This window comes from Ammospiza nelsoni, chromosome 4 (genome assembly GCF_027579445.1).
Source record: "Ammospiza nelsoni isolate bAmmNel1 chromosome 4, bAmmNel1.pri, whole genome shotgun sequence".
Classification (NCBI taxonomy): Eukaryota; Metazoa; Chordata; class Aves; order Passeriformes; family Passerellidae; genus Ammospiza; species Ammospiza nelsoni.
The window spans coordinates 56,014,071-56,041,917 of record NC_080636.1 but is presented as its reverse complement, the minus strand read 5'-3'; the positions used below and the strand labels follow the sequence as shown (position 1 = coordinate 56,041,917).

Sequence of the window (27,847 nt, the reverse complement as noted above, 5' to 3'; positions counted from 1 at the left end):
AAGTACTGTGTGGGTGTGATGCCTATTGATTTTTTGCCTTTTTTTGTTTTATGTATCCTCTGCATTCTTTACACTATATTTGTAACTCTGTAACCTATATATTTTAATTTTTTTTTTCCTTGGGACTCCCAAATTCTATTTAGGACCCCCCAAAATCCGTCCAAAATCCCTTCAGGACTTCCTGACCCCCTCATGTGGTCACCAATTGTTGCAGTGTTGTGATGAGGGTCCCCAGGACGACACAAGAGATGAGAATTGACTCCGAGTTCTCAGATTTATTATATTATGATATTAAAAAGAAAAGATAGACTAAAACTATACTAAAGAAAGAGAAAGGAGATATCAGAAGGCTGGACAAGAATGATAATAAAAACTTGTGACTGATCAGAGAGTCTGACACAGCTGGACTGGGATTGGTCATTAAGTAAAAACAATTCATATGGAACCAATCAAAGATGCACCTGTTGGTAAACAACCTCCAAACCACATTCCAAGCAATCAGATAATTATTGTTTACATTTTGTTTCTGAGGCTTGTCAGCTTCTCAGGAGAAAAATCCTGGTGAAGGGGTTTTTCATAAAATATCAGGGTGACACCCTCAATCCCCCCAAGATGCTCCAACCACAAATTCTAATATTTCTAAAAATTTGGCAAAGTGACACTGGGGGGGAATCCTTGGGGATTTGGGGATCCCATTTTTGTTCCCCTTCACCTTGACAAACGTGGCCATGCAGGAGAAATATTTCTGGTTGGCCTCAGCCACTTTCTTCCTGGCTGCCTGTAGGTTCACAATCTCCAACTCCTGAAGGGGGGTAAAGGCCATGCTCGAGGCCATCCCTGAGCTGTGGTCCTGGATTGTGGATTTTCCCCTGTGGATGACACTCTGCTTCTGCAGTGTCCTCTGCAGGGCTTTCCTGATCCGGGCCTTGGTGGCCTTGTTGACCAGAGTCTGGCGCAGGTGGCCACCACTGGCCTTGCCCGGGTGGCCCAGGCTAAACCCGAGCTCTTCCTGGTAGATGTCCTCCTCCACCTCCCCAAAGCTCATTCTGTTGGCCTCTTCCCTCAGCCCCAAGCGTTCCTTCAGCTTCCGCTACCATTGGCCCTTCCCCTCTCCCTAAGCCCATCCAGCAGCGCTGGCAGTGGCTTCAGCGGGGCGGGCTCCTGCCACTTGTCCAACTTGCACTCAGTCCCCTCCCTCAGCTTGTACCCTGCCTTCCTGCCCTGCTCTCATGGCAGCTGTCCCCGCTGGCTGCCAGCGTGCACTTGGCCGCCATGAGCTGTGCCTCCTTCCTCCTCAAATCCAGTGGCCGGGCCTGGGCAATGTTGCTGTGGTGGATGAAGCTGGTGTGGGGCAGGACAGAGGTGGAGGAGAAGCTCCCAGCAGGAGGATGTTGCAGCTTGGAAAGCAGGGTCAGGCCCCCTGCCACCCCCTGATCTTGGCAGCCATGGAGGCCCCGAGGATGAGGGAGAGGTTGGGAGTGATGAAGGGCACCCGGGACTCCACGTACTCACAGATGCACAGCTTGGCCCAGCACAGGGCCAGCACCAAGTCACATGTGTCCTCAATCCTGCCCAGCTCCTCCGACAGTTGCTGCCCCCTTGCCACCATGCTGACCACCATGATGGTGGTGTTGGTCAAGATCTGCTGCGTGTTCTCGTTCTTACATTTATCCAGGGAACTCTTCAATTCCTTGATGGTTCGAATGTAATCTGGGGCATTGGGCACCAGCAACTCCAGCTTCAGGGAATGTTTGGAATATTTTTCTGGGCTATGTGTGGATGAAATGATTTCTGATGCCAGAAAAAGCAATGCCTTGATTCTCTAAGACTAAACATATTGCTGGAGGGCTTTTGGTTTTCCTGCAGTTTCAGTGACACTAGGGAGGTAGAGCCTTCCTGAACAGCCTACCACATGTTTCCTCCTCGAACTTGTTACTTTACCCCAAAGTTCACGCCTGTGTAGACTGTTTATCTTGTCTGAACCTGGAGCCAAGGTCTCTGGGCTCTGCAACAAACCTGTTGCCCAAACTTAGTAGAGACTTTAGGACTCTTCTCAAAGATGTCAATGGCTGTACCTTCACCCATCAAATTGTTTGTAAAGACATTAGCTTTCCTCTCACTTCTGACTGCATCACCCCTTGTGCTCCTAATTGGTGGGTTTTGACAATTATGCTAATTTACTAAACTTGTAAAACTGTGTGCACTCGTGTGAGGGGTGGACATCTATGGACATTTCTCCATAACTGCTTCTGGAGGCCTTCAATGAAGACCAGCTTCCATATTACCTTTGACACTAACATAACTTGAAGTGTGTGTTGTTTCATTTCTAGGTTGTAGAAGGCATCAGCTCCAGAAAATTTCCCAAGAGACATCTGGGAGACACTTTGTTCTGTCCATTTGAGATATAGGCTCTGAGACGTATGACAGCTGGGCATCTTACGTGAAAGCTGGTGGAATTAGGAGCTAAATGAGCTTTTGGGAAGTTAATTAATTAGTAACACATTTTCTGAGTAGTTAATGCAAGTGAATTGAATAGTATGTGTAAGGGTGGCATGACTGGCCCTTAACTAAAATAGCAGTGGGGAAAGGCAGTATTTATAGCCATGATCTGAGGGTTTCATTGTCCAATTGCCTCTGTATCCCAAATTATTCCTTGAAGATCTTCTGAAGACAGCTGTTGAGGGAAGGATGAATGTTTCCAGAGCTGTGCTATGCAAGAGATTCATAAGCTGCCTCAGCTGACTTCCAGTGGGTTCTCACTGTGGTCTCAAGCAGACTTGGCACAGGATATGGGTGGCTGATGGGAAAAGGCAGCACATCTGCCTGCTGCTGACTTTAACCCTTGAAGCTGTTTGTTTTTGATGGAATATGAGACCCTTGGCACATCAAATCCGTGTTTGCTTTCCCAGAACACAGGGAAGCTGGCTCCCTGGCAATTGTTATGGTTTCATTAACATCTGAGATTTTTATGGGGCAGAACATTTTGTGCCGTTTTTGCTGCCACTTGATATTCTGTTGATGGGACTGAAAAAAAAAACTGATCTGTTTGTGTGTACACGTCCTGTCTTAAATGGGGGATTGCAAGGATTATTTCCTTCATTATGGAAACTGGCCACTAAGAAACACCTATCAAAAGGAGCACTGCTGTAAATGCTCTCTCAAATGTTCCACCTGTGCAGCTCTCTGGGGGCTCTCTCTAAAACAGGCAGAGCTGGTGCTGGAATAACACCCAGGCTCCTCCCTGGTCCTTCCAGACGATTTACTGTAGTCTCCCCCCTAAACAGAGGTCAGACCAAGTGAAATCCACAAAAGGATTATTAGTGCCACCTGCCAGGACAGAGCAGAAGAAAAGAACAGAGGAGACAAAAGGCCACAAAATCCCCTCACATGAACTTGTCAGGCCCATGAATGAAACAGCTCAGCCTCCTGACACTTCTCTGCCCAAGTGTAATGTTTTCAGTTGTTCCAGCTTCCTGGAATAGCTGCACGACAGAGTGACCATAGAGATGACCTCTGTCTGGATTCCCAGAGGGCCCATAAAAAATGCAGACCTAGTGGGACATGCTTTATAGGACTTTTGGCTGGTGAGCTCATTAGGTGAGGAGCTGGAGGACTGGAGGTGGCTGCCACCCATTGTTTGCTGGTCATTCTCCCACCCTTCATCTTCTGCCTGAAGATTTCCACATCAGATGCCATGGGAGCACTCTAAAGCTCAGAGGTTTTTTTTGGCTGTGCTAATGCAAAGTTGCTTGAGCACTGTATGCTATATATTGAAAACTGCTGTATACCAGTTCAGGGACTTGTTTTTTGGCTTGAGTTTCAGATCTGTTTGCTTACAAGGGATAGAAATTCTGAAACAAAGAGTATGAACTGATGCACACTGTCTTTCAGGTACAGATACCTTTTTACTGTAGGTAAGAGCAGGTTATAGAAGGGAAGGAGATTTAAGGCTAGGGTATTTCAGGTTACATAACCAACTCTAGGTTAAGTGTCTTAAGCATGTTTTGGCAAAAAAAATCAAGCATTGCTGCTCCTTCTGTTAATTAGTATCTGAATTCTCTATACCAGTTATGTGTACATTATTTCAGGTGTAAGTTCACAGATAGGGTTTGTTTGCATTCATTCTCATGCTTGCTCTGTGTCATAATTTTCCTACAGTTATAGGAATGAACTTGTTTGAACATTCCTAGTTGAGTGTAAAAAAATATTTTCCCATGAGTATCATCTTTTTGGCAAACACTTATGTGAAAAGGAACTAATGTGGGGACTGTTCCATGTGCTTGGGAAGATTTTACTTTGAGATCCCTTCATAATGCAGGAAAAAAAAATTCAGTATCAGTCGTGACACAGAAGGTCTGTGGAAATAGAAACTTCACCCCAGCTGTCTGGGGTACTGATAAACAGCATTATATTTTCCAAGATTCTTAGGAGTGAGGCTGAAGTTAAGGGCCATCCCTTCCAGCAATATCTGTGGAAATCTCGTGACCTATTTGAACAACCAGGATGTCCTTCTTGGTTTTGTATGGGCCAATCACATATTTTTTTGTGATGATGAAGTAACAGGGAAAATTTGGTGCTCTTTTCTTGGGATGGAAAGAGTTCTGCCAGGTTCAATTGTTATATGCTAATTTTACTAATGTAAGCACTGTCTTAATGACAGTGTCATTGTGTGATACTTATGTGACTGTAGCTGAACTCTGGAGTGCTTCTGGTTTTGGTGTGTCAGGTACATCATTCTGAGGGAAAGCTGCATTTTCTCTGGGATGCTGACTGCAGTTTCCCCCGCTTTGTTTTTGATCTGAGGTCTGGAGGAGGTCAGTGGGGGGGTGATGGCTGGCAACAAATGAAAGTGTGCCAGCACAGAAAGCTGCAGTGCTGTAATGGAGCATCTGTTGCTGTGATGTGTGAATGCCTGGCATTCTGGGAGCTGGGACACAGATTGTTGCTAGCTCCTTCCCAAGGTTATTTCGGAAGTGCACAGAGCAGCTGCTGAGGTCTGGGGCAGGTTTAACTCTCTCATGGCTTCCAAGTGCATGCTGCATTAAAAATTAAGTACACATCAAGAAGCAGTTTTTCTCAGCATGAAATTTTTTTTTCTTCTGTAACTTATGTTTGACCTCAACACTAAATCCCTTGGTCACCATCTGAATGAATTGCATAGTGTGAGACATACAAAATCAGAAAATAGAAAACTGAATAAGTTTTGATGGGGTTCGGTGTGTTTTTGAAAAGGGATTGTTGAGCAGAACTGAGCAAAATAATGAGATGTTTATTTGGAGCTAATATTATAGCCAGACCCTAACAGTTCTGGAAACAACCTGTAGGGTGCAAGGAGAAGCTTTTATCAGCCATCACTGTGCTATCCAACTAGATAACTGAGCGTACAGCTTGCCATTCTTCCTACAAAATGCGTACTCCACACTGCTAATAAAATGTAGACTATAACATCTTGTTCCCTAACATTTGATCTGAACGTTTGGTAAACAGACTTGGTATAATGAAATATTAATAGGCAGGAGAAAGTATCATTCATATGGGAAACAAAGTGCCATTGCTATTTAATGGGCTGTTAGACCTATCTTGTTCCTCTACAGTTCAAATGTGGTTGTAGGATTAGTTGTTGAAGCTACACTGTAAAGTCATGGAGACAGATTGTGTGAGTCAAACGAAATACAAAAATGAATAGTGACAGAATTTTTCATGGCCTCTTAAGACTTTATACTTAGCACCTTTGAAACTTGTAATTTCCTGTTTTAGTGGCATGTTTTTATTCAGGTAGAGAAAAATGGATGAGTGTGGTGAGTCACTATGGACACTTGCTGTGCTTAACAAAGAAGTTGCTCATGGATATCCCCCCTTTGTTGCACTTTCAAATGGCTTGAGATGATCATTATGTCATAAAAAATCTAAAGAGATGAGCAAATCAAGGTGTCTAGGTGTATACACCAAGAGTCACTGCATAAAAGAGGTGAGGCAATCTTTCAGCACTTGTGTGCTGGGTGCTTTTATTAGTTGCTTACTACACAGCATTTTCTGCCGCCCAGTTTGCTTGGAGGCACAATTGCAATATGCCATCTAATCCACAAAAGGCTGTTCATGCTGCTCATTCTTTAATGTTGAATATGATCTTATTAGCAATGTGATTTTTTTTTTTTTAAATCCTTAGCTAAGTTTCCTGTCTTCTGATAGTATCTGTCTAAACTGTTGCTTGAAGGAAGGGAAGGCATCTTGGCTGCTAATTACAGTAAGCAAAACTGATTTTCCCTGTAGGTGTTACATAAACACAACGCTGACCACAGCAGAGCTCAGTTTCCCCATGACCTGTTCCTGTGGGTGTTCCTGTATCTGATGGAAGTCCTTACATCCCACTGCTCTCCATATCCCTGGTGTCTCCACTCAGGTCTGTGCTGACTGATAAGCATGAGAATTGTGTGGTGCTGCAAATACTTTTGCAGTAGAACTGTTTATTTTTCACTTTTTCTGTGTCTAGGAGAGAAAGTTCCTTTCAGTACAGTATACAGGAACATTATATGTTCATTTTATGCCAAGGGTTTATTCTCACCTAGGTACTCTTGTTTGACTTGAGACACGAGAACTGGATCCCCACATGAGGAATAAGTTGAAAGTATAAACCAAATTGTTCAGTCAGTGCAGGCTATGGTTTCTAAACCAAACTGAAACATGGTGGTGGTTCTCTGATGGTTGATGGAGCTTTGTTCACTGCATTTAATTTTTCTTTTTAATTTTTGTTTTTTGCTGCTTTAGGCTCTATTTCTCCCTACCCTCCCTGTTCTGAAACCTTACAGATTGCCTGCAAGTGTTTTTCTATGAATAAATTGTAGGTTTTGGAAAAAGAAAAAAGATGAAGCATAGTTTGTTATTTTTCATCCTGCCTCTGCTGTAAGGGAAACCTAAGCAAAATCCACATTTGCAGATCACACAGTAATTGTCAGCGTGTGTTGTCCAGCACCACCTTCAATGAACAATTCTTTGTCCTTTCATTTTTTCTCAGGGAGTCTCAGGTCTACCTTGCCAGACTGAACACATTAAGTACATATGTGATGTGTGAACATTTTGTATTGATATTCTTCCACAAACTTGGAACTAAAAGAAATGCTGAGGCATTGACAAGTCTCAGAAGAAATTCCTGTGTTGACTTAATGCCATGCTCAGTGATACAAGAAATGTTCCCAGTGTACTTTCCATGAAATTGTGTACTGGATTTCTTTCTGTATGAACATGACAGAAAAGAGGTTTTGTTTGCTAAAGGTCAGAGTATAAAAAAAAGATGCACTGTTTTTGGGGGATTCTTCTTGCACATGTGCACTTTTACTGGGTCAGATGTGGGTGGCCTATGCTGATAAAATCAAATATCTGAGTAGGCTGCTTGTGGACTGCTCAGTAAACAGCTCAAGTACTGTGTCTAAAAGTGCCTTAAAACACAGTAATGTAATATTTTTGGCTCAGTATATTGCAAAATCTTTGGTAGTTTCTTTACTGTTTGCCCTAACCATACTGTTAGATAGCTGTAGCATTAGTGGAAAAAAGTCTCTCTGGTAACACTGAAAGTAATTTATTCTCTCTTGATCAACTTTTCCTTTCATCTTGTGTATCAAAACCCCTTAAAGGGCTATTATGAGCCAGATTATCAGCATATTAATGCAGTGCTCTCCTTCCTAACAGCCTTCATTTTATTTGCTGTACTTACATCTTTTTCCTCTCCCCATTCCCTGCGTGTACACAGGATGTTGCAAACAACAGGCAGCTATATTTTCAGACACTGGAAATTTTCACAGTTTACTCATTTTTTTCATGGCTAATTTGATGATAACTTGATGGTTTCAGGATAGGTGAAAATACAGGTAACTTGGTAAGCACCTTTCTTTGTGAGGGAGGAAAGCACAAAAATGATTCAGGAAACTCTGAGAACATCTGGAATTACTTTTATATGTATTGGGTATGGCTCTTCTAGTTTTTGTTTTGGCTTTGTGGGTTGTTCTTTGTTTGGAGGGCTTTTGTGGTTTTATTTGTTGTTGGTTGTCTGATTTCAGGCACCTGGATTTTATAAAACAGGCTGAAATTTGACTTTGAGCTCTGTATTTGACCAGCTGCTCCTCCACAGTGATATTAACACATTAGTGATGAAAGGAAGCATAAATTTTCCTTCTTTGTATATCAAGCCAGTACATGGGCTACCAAGTTAAATATTTAAAAAATTAACTTGACAGCTCACTTACTTTTACTCCTACCTACAGTTGAGGTGTTCTACATCTCAAGTGTTTCCACAAAGCTGAACTAAAATATTCATATATCATCAGTGAAGAATAATCTTGCTGGGTCTTTCACTGCATGCTTCCCTGCCATGACATTTCTGGGGGGATATTCTGTCTGACACAGGAGTAGAAGCAGAAAGTCAAGACTGAAAACTAAGTTTGGTAGTAGCGAGAACCATGTGACAGAAGAAAACAGGAACACTTTGTGTCTGAGTGGCACCAGCTGGAATTTGTTTGAAACTGATGCAGTTTAAACCAATCCTAAGTGGATTTAGGCACATTGATATTAAGTGAAGATCAAAACTCCCTGTGTCACACAATGGTAAAGCTGGAACAGTTTATCTAGGTTCTTGTTTGTTTTGTCAGTATGGTGTTTGCAGCTGTTCTTGCTTTTCTTTATTTTATAATAGAGCTCATATTCGGCTGTAACAAACTTGATTCAGTGTGGTTGCTGTCTCTCAATTTTTCTTCCCCTCACACCCATTCTCAGGCTGCCTCAGCAGCCTGGGTTAACTGGAGCTGTCTGGAGGGAAGGTGCTGTGAGCTTGAACAGGCAGGGAGAGCCTCCAAGAGGCAGGTGAAAAACATCAGCTGAGTTTAAAAGGCTCACACAAGGCAAAAGTTTGGGCTGAGCCAGTATAAAGCACTGTCTGGACCAGGATCACATCACAAGAGTTCTGGACACATTTTAGCTTGTAATTTAATGAAAACTCAGGGGAAAAGGAAGTTTTTTTGACTCTTTGTATTAATAAAATTGTTTTGGAAGAATGTACCCTGGAGGTAGCAGCCACCAAGAATTAAAGAATTAAAAACAAACAAAAACTGCAATCAATTTACCAGTATTTTTAGAATAAAAGCAATGAAACTAACCCAAACCCTATTATTTTTGATACAAAGTTGTCTGAGCCTTAGGTATGACATGGCTTGGTGTCATCCATGGAAAGAAATAGGCAGTATACCTGTTTTCATCATTTGGGAAATGGATGTTATCAGCTCTGATTTTTCAAATTTTTTGTTCATCAAACACTGAGGCAGGATGAAAATCCAGCTTACTGATTAAAGCAGCAATAGCCCTCCCCATTGCTGTAATAATAAAGTTCTTTTCTGATTTAAAACAACAGCATGTTGAAGCATTAAATTTTCCAGATGAAGACATTAAAATAAACGAAATTAACTTGGAAGCTTCTGATTTATAATACCAATGGATACAAAGCTTTAGAAGAATGTCTTGTTCAGAAGCTTAGAATTAGAGCATCAATTTTATTGTGGGAAACTGTTTCTTTGCAAAACTGAAAAGACAAATTCCTTATTAGTTTTATCATCTATTTAGTTTTCCTGTTATGATTTGGATAAATCAAAGGTTAAAAAGCCAGCATTTTATATTTGACAATCTGTGACTCGGCTCAATTTTAAAAAAATCATACATACAATGAGAAACAGGACTCTAGACTGCCTTTGCTATACAGAATTCTTAAGAATTGCTGGTTCTTTTTACACACACAGATGAAAATGTATCAGCTGGTATTTACTGTGCTTTCCTTCCAGGCTTACTGCCCTTCTTGTGGGTGCCAAGCGAGATTAACTTTTCCCACAAAAAAACAGTTGTGGGGGCAGTAAGGTCAGCTGAACTGCTTGGATGGAGGGATGTCATCAGTCTTCTACTAAGTAAATGTGTCTTTAAACTTTACCACCTTCACAAAGAGCTCCATATGACATGTACAACACCAATTATTTAGCATTTATTGGTATTTAGCAACTATTGCTCTCTGAAGAAATTTCCTGATTTGTTTTCCTGTGCAATCAGTTTCTCCATTTTACTTTTTAGTAGCATGTCTGATTGGTTGGAATGAAACAGTAATCATGTTTTCTTCCATTTACTATGCAGACTTGAGAGTATTTTATAAACATGTAACTTATTATTTCCCTGTGCCTTTAGTAATGTGTGTGCTACAATAAGAAAACCCAACAAAAATGATACATATTAAAATATATTTAATATGCTGGATTCACTGGCATTCAAACTTCTGTGTAATGGAAATAGGGTTAAATATTTTCTTTAGTGAAGGACATCTGTGTAGTTGCATGTGTTTTACAAGCAAACCTATTCAGTTCCACTGATGTAGAGATTATACTGCTGCAGCAGAATTTTAGTGTTAAACATTGCTGGCATTTAGCCTGTAGGGGTTTTAATGGGATTTCAGATCTCATTTAAATGTATTTCTTTTTGAATGTCAAAATAATGTGCAATTTTAAAATCTAAAAACTGTAGTTAGAACACAAAACACCAGTTTTCATTTCTAAAAGGATTTACATCTCCGAGGTGTTTTGGTCATTTCTTGTAGTCAATTTGTACAGGTAAAATGACTGCATTAGAAGCCTAATGAAAAAAACTTGATACATTTCTGCTGTGTAAAGTAACTTCAGTATTTGAAAAACAGAAAAGAAATATTCTACCTAGTTTCTGATGAGCCCAAGTGTACACCTTAACTGTTTAAAACTCAGTGTTACTTGATGACAGTGATGTATATTTGCAAAGTCTGCCTCCCTATTAGAAATAATTAGAAATAACACTCTTCATATCCTTTCTGAGTTGTTTCAGAAACTGAGAAGACTCTGGGATCACAGTATAACTCAGGCTGCAGATTAGTATCTAGTCTAACTATAGTTCAAAGTTTATAGTTTATATAGTTTCCCTGGATTAAGTAGAGCATGAATATTTTCTCATATTGGCATGCCCAGAGAACATTCCTGAGTTGTGTGCTCTAGTACCCGAGGGCTGCTTGGTTAGTAGATGCAGGAGAAGTTTTTCAAGAGCAGAAATGCAAATTTTCAGCCTGTTGCCAGCTTTATTTGTGACCCGTTGTCTTCTGCACTCTGCTCTTTCTGCTCTTATACCTGGAGAGTATTTGGATGCCTGATTTGGTGCAGGTGCTTCACGCCTGAAAGTCAATTTTGTATAAAAGTTTAACTGGGAAAAAGGTTGAGGAGAGGCTGCTTGAGTTTATGCCTGATCTAAGTGAGCTGTCCCACAACTGGGAGTGCAAGCAGCAGCCAAGGGGAGCTGTTGTGTGCAGTTAAAATCCCTTTTTTTGCTACCTTCTTGTTCTGATAAACTGAAGTAGCTTTGGGTGCTTGCTCATATGCCTCTGCAGTTTGGCTCAGTCAAGTCTGCCCTTTCTATAACAGTTCATGATTTAAGCTCCAGATACTGCAGTAAAAAGAAAAACAACAGAACAAGCGAGTGATGGATCCTGAGATGAGATCATTGGGCAAGATAATGAACAACTCCTTTCAGAGATGAAATACTACTGTAATTCCAGCAATGTTCTGGCTATCAGAATTGAGTTACTATTGCCTTGGAGGTTTTGCAATCAGCCTGCTGGAGTGCAGCCTCCTGCCTGCTAAAACACTCCAGTTAAGTGACTGTCTTGGAGCAGTTATGCTCCTTTGTCAGACACCTGCATTCACTGTAGGCAGAGACATGAGGGCCATGTTCTGTGAGGGGATAATCACAACTGGACAGGCAAGCCAGCACTCACAGAGAAGACCAGCAAGTGTGGAAGGGTGAAAAAGACTCTCATGAGTCTGGCTGAGTGGCTGCTTTGTTGCCTATCTCTGGACCTGCTCCAGAACCTCAGTTTTCCTTCCAGAACTGAGGGGCCCAGAACAGGACACAGCACTCTGTGGGGGGGGGGGACAATCCCTGCCCTGCTCCTGCTGGCCACACTGTTTCTGAAACAGGCCAGCGTGCTGCGTCCCATCTTGGCCACCTGGGCACAGCAGGCTAATGTTCAGCTGCTGTCACCCAGCACCCCCAGGTCTGCTCCACTCATGTCTCAGACTGTGGCGCTGCCTGGAGTTGTTGTGACCCAGCTGCAACCTGGCACTTGGTCTTGTGTAACCTCATGCTGTTGGCTTCAGCCCATGGATCCAGCCTGTCCAGATCCCTCTGCAAAGCCTTCCTATCCTCCAGCAGAGAGATGCTCCCACCCAGCTTGGTGCCATCTGCAAATTTCCCAATACTTGACTCAACCCCCTCACCCAGATCACCATTGAAGATATTAAACAGGACAAGAAACACTGGACACAAGAACAGTGAAAACTGCTCAAGACGAGACACAAGAAACTCTCTGGTCTTGTGCAATCTGTTGAACCTGCAGGTTCATCAGTGAAAAATCTGTGTTTGAAATGCTCATTTTTCCTCACCTAAAGTGCCAGTCCTTTACATACCTTATATTTTGTGCTTGTACTTTGGTGCTGGGGGATGCTGTAACTGGAGCCCTCATCAACTCTCAAGGAGCAAGATTTTCTGTGTAAGTGGTGAATTAAGGCTGGAAGAGGCAGACTACTAATCTGGACAAGCTTGAGGAAAAAAGGTTATTCTCAAATCATTCTAACTAGTGAAGCTGCTGTTTTTTGTCTGCATACTTTGGATGAAGGACAAACAGTAGTTGGTGGGGCCAGGCCAGGCCTGTAGGAGTTGTGGAATATCTCAACTTGGAAGGGTCCCATAAGGATCATCAAGTCCAATTCCCTGCTCCTCACAGGACTATTTAAAACTAAACTCTGACTAAGAGTATCATCCAAACACTCCTTGGACTCTGTCAGGCTTGGTGCCATGACCACTTCTCTGGGGAGCCTGTTCCAATGACCGCTCACTTTCTCACTGGATCACTCTCTCAGAATCTTTTCCTCATGTCCAGTCTGAACCCCCAGGATGTAGGCTCAGCAAATGTTTGAGCATTTAACAACTGTTAAGACACACATTTGACCTAATTTAAAACAGTCATGTGGGTAGCAGACACACCTGCTGGGTCTCAGAAATGTGTCTAGCTATACTTGTTCGTGTCTGTCTTGTCTTCACCAAGTATTGCCAGCTGCAGTATTTTCTTTTAGAACAAGTTTATTGGTAAATATTTCCTCTCTGATGAAATAGTTTAGTGATGAATGGATGTTGCTTAGTTTTTCTGCTCAGTATGCCTTACCAAATGTTCAGCTCTATGTTGTTTCCACTGTATTCTACTGTTGATATAGTTCTTGTGCAAGATGGTATTTTTTTCACCAGTAATTTGCTGACCCTTTCTCCAGTATCTCCTAGTTTTTCCCATGGACTATACTTCAGAGACTGCAGGAAATTCGTAATTATGGTTAGACATAGCATTGAGTAGTTCCTTAGAAGTTTCCAGGGTCAGCTCAGATGATTTTTCAACTATGCTCTGAAACATTTCTTTTACGCTTTCAGGCTTCAATTTTTCAGCCAGTTACTTATGCTTGCTTTATTATGTAGACTAAAGATTAGCACGAATGCAAGAGCACTGATGATTTGTGTAATAGGGATGGGACAAGTAATTTTGAAAACAAAATGAAGTGAGCAGTTCAGGTATCCATGATGTAGGTCTACCTAAAGCCATTTGTTTGTGGGAATGCCAGTCTTAGTGTGGCACTTTGTAAAGGATAAATCAGAAGAAAGCAATTCAACATACTTCAGTGAATTCTAGATCTGTGTTTTACTGCATCTTTTCAGCACTGTGGATGATCTGGCCTCCAGATTGCTGAGGCACAAAGGTACTACTAACTACTGAGGAAAAGCAATGTCAGTGTGGTGTTGTGAGCTAGCAAGGCTTTCTAGAAGTAATGTTTGAGCTGTAGGTTCTTTTAAAAAGATTTGGTTTATCCTTCTCTTTCTTTAAAGCTGAGGGAAACCTTTACCTCTTTGGAGATGTTGATATGAAGCAGATTCAGGCTCTAATGTTGGTGTTTTGTCAGTTTTCTTACAGTGAAAATTGCAGTAGAGTTCATACTCACTACACACTAAAAAAAATCCAAAATTTTACAGATGATCATTGAATGCTGCTTTTGCAGAGCACAGCTTAAGCTGTGTTCTGTAGTCCTGCTCTCTTTGTGTGTTTCCTGGTCTGTCTGATCCTTCTGAATGGCCAGAATGGCCAGCGGATGGATTCTGTTGGTGAAGTCAAGCAGATGACTGGCATCATTGCATGCATAAATGTGCCAGCAGCTCAGCTGAACTACCAGGCATCAGTGTCAGCCCTTGAAAGCAGAGCTCTGGAGGTGCTCTGTGTGATGGAGGTGCTGATGGGAGGGAGGCTTTTGTGCTGGAGAAGAAGTGGATCATAAAAATTACATGTGACAGGCAGTAGGGAAACTCAGCTATTGCGGAGGCCCCATGCAAGGCTGAGCAATGCTGAAAAACATTTTTTTCTCTGATACAAACAGGAGGCCTGGAGGCTGATCTTGCAGATACTTGTGTGTGTATTCTTTTTAATACAAAGACGTACTTTATCAGCAGAAGTAGCTTCAAATGTAGCTAGGAGAGCTCTACAACAAATGGCCTGGAATCACAATGTGTTGATGTGAGTGTGTGCATGGAGTTTAGTCTAATTGGCAAACACAAAGTGTAGCATGTTAGTGCAATTATTGCCTGAAAAAGAAACCATGGCCATTGAAATTTTTTTGGGTTTTTTTTACCATCTGGAAGGTGGGGACATAACTTGAGCTATTGTTTTACTAATACCTGTGAAAGCTAAGACAGGGCACATAATAAATGAAAATGATTTTGTGGGAATCTTGCCAATGTTGTCTGTTTCTTGGAAAATGGTAAAGGAGTATGTTTACTTTTTTTGGTAAGGGACTTCGGGCTGGGAGGAAAATTAGCTGTAATTTTCCAGTAAACATTGCTTGAAATTAGAAGAGAAAAGAAAATGGAGAGTCTTAACATCAAGGAATGCCCAGATTGTATCATGCAGACTGCAAAGTTCTTAGGTTATTTTAGGTCATAATTTTATGTAGCTTTAAAAACCCTTTATGTTCTAAGTAAGCCCCCTAAAATCAGCTATTGGAACAGGCTTACTGCTGTGTTCCCACTGATAAGGCAATTTCCATTGTAGGAATCTGTACTAATTAAAGGTGAAAGGTACTGTGCTTTTAGGGTAGCTTAAATGCAGTAGAGATCCCTTACAGAAGAGCTCCAAATAAGATGGTAATGATGGATCTAGAAATACAGAGATGAAGAATAGGTGGAAACACTTTTGATGGGTGTCTGAAGTATTAGATCATTGTTGTAAGGAAAAAGAAAAGTGGGGAGGAGTATCTGTGGAAGAAAGATTTTCTGCATTTAACAAGTAACAGTTTGCATGGCACTCTGAGTGTGGGATTTTCATCCTAGCTAAGGCCAACTTTTAAACTGCTGTCAATGCTAAGAGAAATATGAATTTTTGGCTCCTCAGTGAAAAGCTGTGTCAAATGTTCTTGCTGACCACGACAGCCATACTTTGGTGTTTGGCAGAGCAGAGCTTGCCTACTGTTCCAATTGCACGGTGGCCCTGGACTCCAAGATCCTGTTTTCATTTTCTTCAAGCTCTGAACTGGATGTTCAGAGTGAACAGGATGATGAACTCAGTGCCATTGAATAAATGGACAACCAAATTATGTCCAGAACATAATTACATTGCTCTTAGATATGCTTTTATTTTATTTTAGGAATGGCTTTTTACATGTACTGGTCTTGTCATGGCACAGACAGAAAAGGACCTTATCTGAAAGTCTGCATGAGGCACTGAATTGTTTATTCCATTTTAGGGTGAGGGCACAACTGCTGTGCAGAGCATGATTTAGCATGTGGCACAGAGTATGTATTGTTGCTACAGTTCCTGTTGTAAGCATTTTGCTTGTTTGTACATTGTCCCAGGGTGGCACATGGCTAAGAGAGCAATATACCTGTCTAGGAAATAACTGTTTCCTATTTCCCAAAACCCAAAAATGAAGTTTTTACCAGAAAATCATGGCTGCACTTGTACTGGCTTTTACAGCTGACTTTTCTGTGTGTCTATAGCAACAGAATCCACTGCCTGTGTTGACAGGGTGGCTATAGCATTCAGGAGGAATGCTGAGCTGTTAGGTTGTATAAATGAGTAATGCCTTGCAACAGTTGGCCTTGACAGCCTTACACTTTAAGTGGATTTACAATCATCTAATATTTGCACACCTCCTTTCAACACTTAAAGCATTAGCTTCTCTATAGTCACTGTAAATCTAGGGCTATTCTTTCAGGAGGAAGTTCCCTCCAAGTGATTTCAGTGACCTGAAATGCTAAGTGAGATGGCTGCACCTTTAATGATAGGGACATTTCTTAGTTCATCACCAGCTCTGTCATAAGAGAACATTTGCATTCTTATTTGGCCAACAAGAGTCTCATAACAGCAATTTCCAGATAGAAAAGAGCTGAATGCTGAAGCTCAGCTTTAATTAAGTGTGCTACATCTAGCTTAGCTTCTCTAACAGGCTTAGATGAAGAAACACCAAATAATTAAAGGGATAAAGTAGAGTAATGACTAGGAGTTATAACAAAGAACCAAGTCTGGTTTCTTTTAATCATGACATGTATTTTCTTTTTTAATGTGTGGACTTGAACATTTCAGCCCTTGTGGCTCAGTTCACTTGGCTGAAGAGGAAAAAAAATTCTTATAGTGCTTTTGAAGAAGGGAAAAATAGTTGACAGAAACATTACAAGACCTTTTATTTTTTGGTTTTTTAGATGTTGCCACAGAGGAAAACATGATATGGTGATGGGTATGGGTGAATTTTTGAAAGGTTAGCACTTAACATGGCTGCTGTAAGGACAAATACAGCTGCTGTGGGTTTGATCACAAAGAAATCTGGAAATTTGTTATGGTCCTGTGACAATGCAAATTGTGGTAATCTGTTACCAGAACTCTCTCATGCTGTATAGTTTTTACATTTACTCCTTCATAGTGCAGTTGAAAAATCACAAAAAAAGTCAAACAAAAAACCTCCAAATTAATGTCAGTTGTAGCTAAAAGCATCATTGAAATGCTACAATTCCCAAGAATTTAGAGACCATGGAGCAACACCATGATTTGATTCAGACATTTCCAGACTCTGGACAGTGGATTGATTCCAATCTTTCCTTTTTGTTATCCAAATTTTCATTTCATTATTTCTAAAGTTGCTGTGAGATGCTAATTATTACCTTGTGCTCAGGTTTGGACCAGCTCTGATGGTGCTGTGGTCCCAACAGTTTGCAGGAGCATAAAACATACTCCAGTGCTTTTTTTCAACAAACTGAATTCTTGCAAGAAACATGTCTGCATGCTAGTGCTCCCACTGTATTACTGTATTCTAAGCAAAAAATTCCCAAAGGAAAGCTACACTTCAAAGAAGCTGAGCAAGGGGAGATGAAACACAGATGCTATTGTAGGGCAAGATTCCTTTTAAAAAGAACACCACCATCAAGAGAAGTTCAGCAGCATGGATTCAGCCTTTCTCTTATTTTTCCATCCTCCTGGTAGTTAAATAATTGCAGTAGCTATTTTAATATGTACTATGTCTTTCTAACATGTCCTGAGGAGATTCTAGAGGGGTAAGAAACAGAGAGGGGTAGTCCAGAGGAAAATGAACAATGGAACAGCACAGAGGGAAGTCACTGTCTACTCAATTTCACTCTGCTGCAAACTGTTGAGGGCTTTATAGTTTGACAACAATGACAGAGCTGTCATTAGTCCCCATTGTCAAACCTTAGACTTGTGCTTTAACTAGTTCACTACTGGCAACATAAACAGGAGATTGTGATCAAGTAATGGGTTATGTCTTGTGACAAAGCTGAGGTACACAGAACACACTGCAGTTGCACAAAGAATCATGAAAATAGAAAGAAAAAGGATCCTAGATGAAAATGAGGACATGCTTTTTATTTGCTTAGGAATTAATTGTAGTTTTTTTGCTTTGACTTGTGTGTGGCTGAATTTAAAGGCCCTTACACACCAGTAATTTGCTCAATTGATGGATCTGAAAAACTCAGTCATGTGTGGAGCTGGGAGCGGCCTCTTTCTAGTGATAGAAAGCGAAACTTTGGTGAGAGGTTTTTCAGCACCTCAGGCTGTATTTGTCACCGGTGTGTGTTCTCATTTAATGAGGCATTCTGTACTCTATGACAGAAATGGGAGACTTGTGCACAGTTTGTACCACTGAAATCAACATCAAACGTGTTCATGCTTGGCAGCTGAGTGCTAACTAGTGCTGACCTGTGCTGATGAAGCAAACAGCTGGCTTTGCTTGACATGCTGGAAAAGAATATATTTTTGTTGCAGGTTCAGAGATATCAATTAAGTGTTGGAAATGTGCTTGAGGCTATGAAATGGCCATTTTGATCTAGGATTCCTTGTTGTTTGGACTTGTTCAAGTGGTGAAGTTTGGTATGGCTCCTTGTGGGGATAGCCTGAATTGAAATAACTGTTTTAGACAACAAGTATTATTTTCATCAATACACCTGATCATTGAGGCATAGGTTTTCATTTAGGTCCATTTCAGTGTTCTTGTCCTTTTTGTTTGATCACTGGATTTATTTCACACGGCAGAAATGGTAAAATACTTGGATAAGTGATCTTACACACTAGAAGCATGAGTTGTGTGGAAAAAGGCAGGAACCAACTGCCCGAAACATCTCAGATTGGCCTGGCAATCTTGGGTTTGATGAAAGGAGGGTGAGAAGAACTGGGAAATCTTGAGTCTTAGAAAAAATGGTGTGTGATTAACATTTTGAGGGGCTTTAGGTATGTAAGTTGTATCAGTGACTTACGTGGTTTCCTGGGATTGCTGCTTTAATCCTGCAAATCTGTAATTTTAGGAAAGTAAAATGGGAACTACAGAGAAAGGATTTGAAGAGAGGTGTGAAGGAAAAAACAAATATTGAAAGGGTCCAGGTGATGTTGTAAGCCACCAGACCATGTCTGAATGCTTTATCATGTCACTAAAAACTCCCCGTTTCTAGTTTAGTTTATACGCTTCATGGAAATTGAAAATCTGGCCTTGAAATATATTTAGAAATCTCACAAGATTTATTGTCTGATATTACAGTAATGTTTTTTCCCCAGGCTTGACAAACACCTCTGAAAAACCCAACCCCTCAACTGCCTCAAACCACTGGAGTCTTTCCATTCTGTTCTTGTCAGTGAAATAAAAACCTTTTTATTTGACAGGAAAGCTGCTAAGCAAAAGTACCCAAAGCAAATCAATCCTTCCTAAAAAATCTGGAAACAAAATAGAATTGGATATTGAATTGTGGCCATCCTGCCCATATTAGGAAATTACAGTGTTTCAGAAGCCAATCTATTTAAAAGTCAAATTGTTCACTTTTCTATCCAGGTCATCTCTTTCCTGTCCATTGCATTCTGTCACAGTTATCCCTGGCTGCATCTCACTCCATGTTTATAACAAAACATGTCATACATCATTTCATACACAAAACGTTTGCATTTTCCATTAAAAGTGAACAGCCAATATAAAATGCATACTTGCTTTCAGTCTGCAAAGAATGTGAACAGTTCTTATTTGGCAATAATTTTCACAAAAGCAACTCACAGAATTACTGACGTCTCAGCCTGTACCATCAAGGAGCACCCACAAAATACTTGTAAAATGAGACTGTGGACTAAAATTATCTAACAGTATATTACAAGGTAAAGATCTGGTGAGTTTGCCTTATGATGTGGTGAACTTTTCCTGTGGACTCTACCTGGTAATGTGAATGTTAATGGCTGTCTTTTCAGCTTTGAGTAACAAAGGTAAAACAAGGACAAAAAGCTCTTCCCTCATTCTGCTAAAAAGATTTTCATGCTCTGTGATGTCACTGTAGTTTGGTTTGCTTTTTCTTCCCCAGGAAATGTCTAACTGATTAATGTAATTACATTTTACTAAAATCAACTGTGATTCACTTGTATTAGATTTTTGCTTTGCTACTTCATCATATGAAGCCAAAGCTTATAATTCACCCTCTCAGTTATTCTCTTTACCAGTCCTGTATTCCTTATCCTGATGATGACACATGTTCAGTGTAATTAATAGAAACATTTCCTGCTACAGAGAGGTCTGCAGGTGGTGTGCGAGAGCACTTAACCTTTGAGTTCATTGGAGACAGCGTGATGGATAAAGTGATTTACAACATTTTTAAAGTAGTATTAAAGCAGCAACAGTGCAGTGCATTTTGGCAGCAGATAGTAGGCCTGTCTAGCAGTGCATATCTGGCTGAGCAGCAGTACAATGATTCTGCTTTCTCCTCTAAACCCTGATCTGTGCTGTGGACATCCATTTCCTCTTTGGGAGCCCCTTCCTGTATCCCTTTTGCCAGTATCATTTTAATAATCAGAGTATTGCTGCAGGTAGATGCCCACAGGTAGGTCAGTGAAGCACTGGTGCATTTCAGTAGGGTTTTTTATTGTCCTCCTACAGCATTTAGCTGGTTCATAGGCTTTGAAGGAGTTTAGTTACTGAGTCCACTTCTCATTTGCTCTTTTGAGACTGTTTACCCCACAAAGTGGGACCAATGCTGCGTTACTTTTTACTTCCCCTTTCCAGGCCATCTACATACCACCAAATATGGAAAAAAATGAGTTGTCTCTGATTTTTATGGTCTGGGTAAAAGTTGGCAAGGCATTATTTACTTGTGCTCTATACAGTTACTTGAAGATGAGTTGCCTGATCTGTCGAGATGGGATTCACAGTCCAAATTCCTCTTTACTTTGCTTCCAGTGCAATGAGTGGGTGACTTCATCCTGTTTCCCTGCAGCAGAAAATACAGAAAATAAAATCCTGTGCCAGAATTTTTGAGAGCTAAGCCTGGGTATCCTATAGTCGTGTTATGCATATAAGGTTTTTGTTGCTTCCTACTGGAAGCACGACATGATGGGCATTGTAGCAACAGAGAGTCATTGTCCTGGAGAGCTTAAGTTGAAACAGATGTGTTAGAAGTGGGGGAGGAAGAAAAAAGACATAGAATAGCAGCATGGGTTTCCCAGATCTGCTTGGCTGGCAGAAACTTGGACTAGAACTCAAATCTCAAGGCCCCTAGCTCATTGCTTTTTTTGGGCTGGGTCCTGCTCTCTGTTTATACCCCTCATGACATCTGTCTCATTTTTGAGACTTGCCAGGTAGGCTGAAGAAAAGAAATTAATGGGACATTACCACTGCAGTATCCCTAAGTTCCCAAAACCACAATTGCAGTTTTTTTTTTGAAGGGGGAGAAATAACAGTAGTTTTTTGTTTGGGTTTTTTTTTTTAGCATCCAGTTTTGCTGAAATATTCCAGTTACAGGGTTGACTATGCATGACTTGTATGCAAGCATCAGGTAGGAATGGTTTTACAGTCCAGGATGCATTTCCCTACCCTGAATTGTTCAGCTCTGTTACCACATTAGCAGTGTAGCCATTTGCTAGGAGGGGCAGGGAAGCCAGTCACAAGACTATTGCATTTTTTGGTGCTTCTGGTCCCCAAGGTCTGGCAAGCAGGAAGGCTCGGGTTGCTACAAAGCCCTGGTCTGTGTTTGACAGCTTGGTTCTGGCTGAGAGCTGGCAAGGGTTTTGGCAGCCTCTCTGAAAGGGATTTGAATCCCACTGTGGGCTTAATGGTAGATGCAGTGTGAGCCGGTTCCTCAGAAAGTTTCTTTCCTTGTGTAACCAATTACATTCTCTTCCTACTCCACAGTCTGTATTGTTTGATCACAATTAGAGGGGTGATGGGCACTTGGCTGGGCAAGGGGAGCTTGGGTGAAACAGAGCTCAGTAAGTATTACCATCCCACAGCTCCTCTGTCACTTACAGGGACTAGTCTGTCATTTATTTGTGGTTGATGGCAAAAGTTTTACCTCAGAGATTCACAAAATGCAGCCTCGAGGCCCTTTATTGTGGCATCCTAGACTGGCAGGGGAAGAGTTATCAGGAAAAAGAGTTAAAAAGAGGAGAAGCCTTTAACTTCTTAGTGCTTAGAATTTGCTGTGAAAGGCTTGGTGTAGGTGAGGCATATGATGTTAAAGGCTTGGTGTAGATGAGGCACATGATACCATTTCCTCTATCAGCCATCATTTGCATGGAAAACACTTCTTGCAGGTCTCCTTGAACAGGGACAATTTCTGTTTGCTGCTGCCTAAAAGTCTTCCAAAACTGCTTCTCCCTAAATGGAGAAAAACAGACATCTAGAAGCCACAATAGAGGATGGGGAGAGATAAATGAGGTTGCAGAGGTGGCCAGACAGATAGGGAAAGGAAACCTGAAGGTACTTTCTGAAGTGTAATTTCTGCTTAGTATCATTTATCTGGTTGTTTAGTCTCACTTGCTAGCTGTTGGGATTTAGTATGCATTCCTATCCATTAGTTTCTGTTCCCCCATACCTGGTACAGACAGTGATGCACAGTGTGAGGCAGGTGTGAATCACTGGGAGCCTCTGCCCCAGATCACTCCCCTGTTTTTCAGCGTTTGCTGTAGAATCTAAATGCTGGAATTGTGTATTGGCTTAGAAATGCTCCTGTCTTCCAAGAGTGAAAGGCTCAGCTTCCCTCACAATGAGAAAAACTGCATGACCAAAGCCTTCTGGGAGCAGCTGTGAGTTTCTTAATTTTGGAGATACCAGGTGTGGTCTCAGTTTTGCCATTTTTGGATCTCGTTGTTTGCCACAGGAGCTTTCTTCGACAGCACTGAAGAAGATGGGCAGCAGCAAGTGTTGATTGTTGATGCTTGCTTGTGAGGGGCAAGCAGTAACCTCAGTGCTTGCAGTACATACTGCAAAAATGAGAGTAAATTAAAAAGAAAAAACCCAACATAGCCTGTATGCCAGGTCCTTTATATATGTATTTAATACAAAATTCACCAGGTTAAATTGCACAATGAAACAGTGGGGCCAAAAAATAAGGCATCTGTTTGTCATCTGTCCTGGATTATACTGCATGAAGTAGTAATCCCCACTTTTTTTGAGATTTTAAAACATTATTCCTAGTAATTAAGGAAGGGAAGAATTTTTTATTCTAGAAGTAATAGCCTTAATTGCCTCATTGTTACAAGAAGTGACCCATTTCGTTTCTGTGGCTGCTTGCCTAGAGGAGGAGGTCGTTTGCCGTGACACTTTGATAAAACCTCTGGAATTAAAAACTTTGAGTACACAGGTCATCAGGCATACATTAGGTTCTGGAAAATACTCATAAAACTAAATGAGGCATGTGGAGATGAGTGCAGCAGCCTTTATTGCCATGATTAGGTATCCAGTCATGTTGCTTCATTTGACTCTGATTTCATGTAGCCTCTGCTCATGGCATCACCTCCACTCCCTGCATCTATTTTGTGTCACGTTGGGAAAATTGCAGTAGGGGCTTAAGATAGACCTCTGTGGCAAGCAGAACATTCATTTAAAACATTCAAATGTAAAAATCCTGTTCTTGTTGGCAGGGTTATTCTTGGGTAACAGGCCTTGATGAAGAGGGGAAGAGGATCTCTTCTTTTTCTAAAGGGAAAAAGAACAGATGACAATGGTATTGCAAGAAAACCCAAGAGCTAGTTGAGGGTTTTTTTTCCTGTTGAAAGGTTTTTATTAAGCACCTAGAAGGCATAAAATACATCTCAGAAGTACCTGGAGTCAATTGACTGACCTTGAAAACAGCTTGTGTGTGGGAGAAGAATGGACAGTCACTAGGATGGCTTTTATGTATGGGATAGCTGAAAGAGGCTCCTATTTATGCCTGATCCAAAGGGAGTGTGCAGAGTGGCAAATGGGGCTTTTTGACTCTAAAGGTAAAAGCCTTACTTTTGCTATTAAAATCAAATGGCTTAAGAACTCTCTCTAGTAGTTTGAAGTAAATGCCACTGTTTGAGATGGAAGTCTGTCTGTCAGTCCTGCCTCAGGATACATCCAAAAGAAAGGGAGAGAAATGACTTTGGACTGCTGTGCTTTCTGTTAAGGCTTAATCTGTTGCTAGAACTATCTGTCACTTGAATCACCTTTGGAACTGGAAGGCTTTAATTGGGATATCCTCAGGCTTTCCTTGCTGTAGCTCCTGTGAAATGCATGGTGAGGAATGGCAAACACTGCTGCAGCTCTGAGTGCTCGGCTTCCCAGCACTTCAGGGGTAACCAAGCTTACCATGAAAATAATTGGGGTCAGCAATCCACAAATATGAATGGGATTGTGTCCTATCTTTTCCAGTGATAGATCTCACCTTTTGGCTTCACTCTGTAAGTCTCTGGTCAGATTTACAATACTGCAAAACAATGCAGCATGCATTAAAGATGAAGTGCAGCAAGAACTGCTAGTCAGGCTTAGGAAACAAACAGCCCACTAGCAATAAGGCACCTGAGCTGTAATCACTGAAGCTTTTATTTCACTTTCTTCTAGTCAGGACCACAGTGGAGCCAAAGCATTAGACAACCAAGTCAAGTGATCAATGTTGTGGTGAGGCACTGAAAAATTCTTTAACCAATTTTTTCCTTGGATGCCTAACTACCTAACTGCAGAGATATGCCTTAATACATGGTTGAAAGAAGTACAGACAGTTCCTGATATCACCAATAAAATAAAACTTTAAAAAGCACAATGAAAGAAAGCAAGATCAGCCTTAATAAAAGCATTTTCAGTGCTAGGGTAATAAGAGTGCGTTATAACACTAACAGAAATGGTGAGTCTCCTCGAAGGATTTTGATGAAATAAATATTGTGCACTGCAGATGCCAATCAGTCATGTTAACACACCATGATTTTTATTAGTCAATGGCACACTGACAGGGTAAGCTATTCAGAGGGGTAGGAAATGATAACTTATCTGGAAACATTTGGTGCAGTAGTAAGATTCTGGATGTTATTCAGCCACTGACACAGACTACTTGCATCTGTCCTTGAAGGAAGTGCTGATGGATATTCCAGGATCACACTTAAATTATTGCAGAACATATATATTGCAGGCAATGTCCTGCAAGAAAATAATCTGTGGATTTACCAAAGGACTGAGGTTCCCCTGATATACAATGTGTTGGTGATGGGAGGTCTAGATTTTGTGCAAGTATCATATATTCAAGACACCCAGGCGGTGACTGTTGCTATCATGATGATGCAGTAATGCTTGAAGGGATACATGCACCTGGAAGAATGTCTGAGAAAAGGTGAGATTTCCACAATCTGAGAAATGGTATGCTTCATTTTTAAGGTCTTGTGCAAGTCCTGATAGCAGCAGTCTTGACACAGCAACTTTATTGGATGAATTCAAGATATTTTAGTGCTCCTTTTTGAATCACTCTTCAAAATAATCCTTTGGTAGTATGAAACAGAGTAATTTGTTTCCATCACTCTTGCTTTTGCTCCCTAATGAAAGCTGACCCAAAAAGCTATTTGTGAGTTTTTTTACTGCCTCATCCAAGTCTTCTAGAGCAAAATTTCTAATTTCTCCCTGGTGACTAAGCCTGTTGCCTTGTGCAGGAGAGTGTTTTCTTGGCAAATTGGGTAACAATTGTCTCCAGCTCTTGCTCTCTTGTTTTTTTTGTTCTGGTCATGCTCATCTTACCTCTGTTGCCCTTTGCACCTTAAATGATGCAGTTCATGCAGTGGGGCTTGTCACTTCAGAACTTAAGTCCAAGAGGTTGGGACTGACCTCTGGGAATCTGTGTTGGGGTTAAACATGGGTTTTGTTACATCCCCCTCCTCACATACCACCAGGGTAGAATATAATGCAATGGTGGTATTTGTTTTCTCAAATAAAAAAAAAATACAGACATTTCCTCGTGCAAATTTTTTGAGACACTGACTTCCTACCCTCAGTGCTTGTTCTTTACTGATCTAATGTAGCAGTGACTGACTCAGAGGGTGATGTCTGGCTGCAGCTGTCAGCAGAAGTAATTGCTGTGATAGATATGGACTTCAGTGTTTTTAAACAGACACAAATTGTGCCTTGTGCAATAACTGTACCTTTACGTTTTACACAGGTTTTTTGTTATAAGAAAGCACAGGAAGGAGAATATGGTTGCCTCAGGAGGATGTGCTCTGTGATGTTTTCATATTTCTACTCAGAGATCAGCCTTGACAGGTGAATGAGTGTCCCCTGCACAGGGCATGCAGACAGCTTGTTAGAAATCATGGGAATTGCAAAGCACAGACCCAGTGGCACACAATTCCATTGTTCAGGGCTTTCTGAATTCTTTACCTACTGCCTTAACTGTAAAATTCATCACATTTGATGCAGTCATCCCTGTGTGTTATTCCAGGTTCACTGCGGGCTGCTGTTTTTCCCTTGTAAATGTACTGCTGCTTTATGGGGTGGCTGTTTCTGTTTTTCCATCCAGCTTATTGAGAGCCCACATAAACTGGAGCTCCTGTTTACTGTTGATGAGGAACATGCACTTCTCAGTGACTTGAGAAGATTGCTTGGCCAATGGTAAACTCCTCTGAGGGCTTGGTTTTTTTTTCCCCTACTGCTTACTTTCTACTGCTTTTTTCCTACTAGTTTTCCACTGCAGCTGCTGCTATGTTACTTATGAGAGTGAAGTTGCTCAGAGTCTGCATCTTTGAGTAGAAGGTGAGACTGCACATTTAAACATCACATAGCAGGAACCTAAGTCTAAAGTAAGTTTTACTTGCATTCTTGTGTATATACTTTTTAAGTACATCACCAAAAATTAACCCTGGCACCCAGTATTTTTGGGTTTGCTAATTTCATCTAGGCTGCTCCAGCTGCTAAACAGACAACCAAGGAGTTTTCTGTAATGTATAGCAGAATATAAGGGTAGATGTTAATTTTTAAGGGGAAGAAATCTTGTTTTGCAATGTCAGTGTTCCCAAGAGGTACAGGAAAAACCCCCTGTATTTCCATGTGAATTTCAGCTTCTAAGAAGATCCCATTATTTGGGATTTTTAATCTTACTTAAAAAAACTCAACATTATTTTTGCATGGCAGCAATTACTCTGCAAAATGCCCATTGGCAAATTTGGAAGAAAACACATGTTGTATTTGTATATTTGAGAGTTTTACTCTATATAGAAAAGAACAGAAGTAAAAATTTCAGTTCTAAACTGTCCTGTTTAGAACTTTCAGTTCTAAACTATCCAGAAATTGCTGCTTTGAGCTGTGTCCCATAATAGTAAATCACGATTCACTGATGGAATGACTACATTAGGAAGGGTTTTTTATTTTTATTTCCTTCCTGCAATGGATGGCAGCAGGTAAGGATATATTTGCTTGTGTTCTGTGCTTCTGCAAAGACACAAGGTCCATTACCATCTGCCTGTCCTGTGAGTCTAAATGAAATTTGTTTTATAGCTGGGAAAGAATAGTATGTTTATACTAGTAAGGGCTAATTCCAAAGTAATCTTGGAGAAAAACTGGAAGATGTTTAGGAAATCAAAGCCAAGTGGTGTAATCTAATCTGAGATCCTGGCAACAGTCTTGTGAAAGAGTCAAGTCTTGTAGAGAGTGAGTGCTTTAACAAAAACATTAGTTTTAAAGCCTTGTGTTGATGTTCCTGATCTTGCTTGTCTTGTTTCTACATTTCTGCATCCATTTGCCACCTTTTATCATCACTTTATCTACTGAAACTCTATTCTGTACCTTCTAATGCTTTCTCAGTTCTAAGGAAATAGTATAATTTGAAGTACATATTACATAGGTGACTGTCTTTTCCTCAGTCAGGACACAGGGGAGTCAGCTTCCTTCTGTGTGTCCAGAATAACCTTGCTTTGTTTTTCATAATAATTTTAGTACAACTCTAGACTCAACAATCTGAACTTGAAGGAAGTAGACCA

General features: G+C 40.9%; 2 protein-coding genes across 3 annotated transcripts in view; one reads left to right on the top strand and one right to left on the bottom strand.

The window, feature by feature from the left end:
- The window catches only part of ARHGAP24 (Rho GTPase activating protein 24), a 250,779-nt gene that overhangs the window by 36,073 nt on the left and 186,859 nt on the right, over positions 1 to 27,847 (top strand). Inside the window, exon 1 of one of the 2 annotated variants that reach the window (XM_059470851.1) lies at positions 26,603 to 26,624. The exons of the other annotated variant lie outside the window; for it this stretch is intronic. The gene's annotated coding sequence lies outside the window, so the exon portion shown is untranslated. Of the gene's footprint in view, positions 1 to 26,602; positions 26,625 to 27,847 lie in introns of those variants that run through there. 2 annotated transcript variants of the gene reach the window in all.
- PRPF31 (pre-mRNA processing factor 31) lies at positions 599 to 1,914 on the bottom strand. The gene is given in 5 exon segments (XM_059471207.1): positions 599 to 1,107; positions 1,110 to 1,212; positions 1,215 to 1,432; positions 1,435 to 1,769; positions 1,910 to 1,914. Coding segments are annotated over 5 exon segments (1,170 nt in total).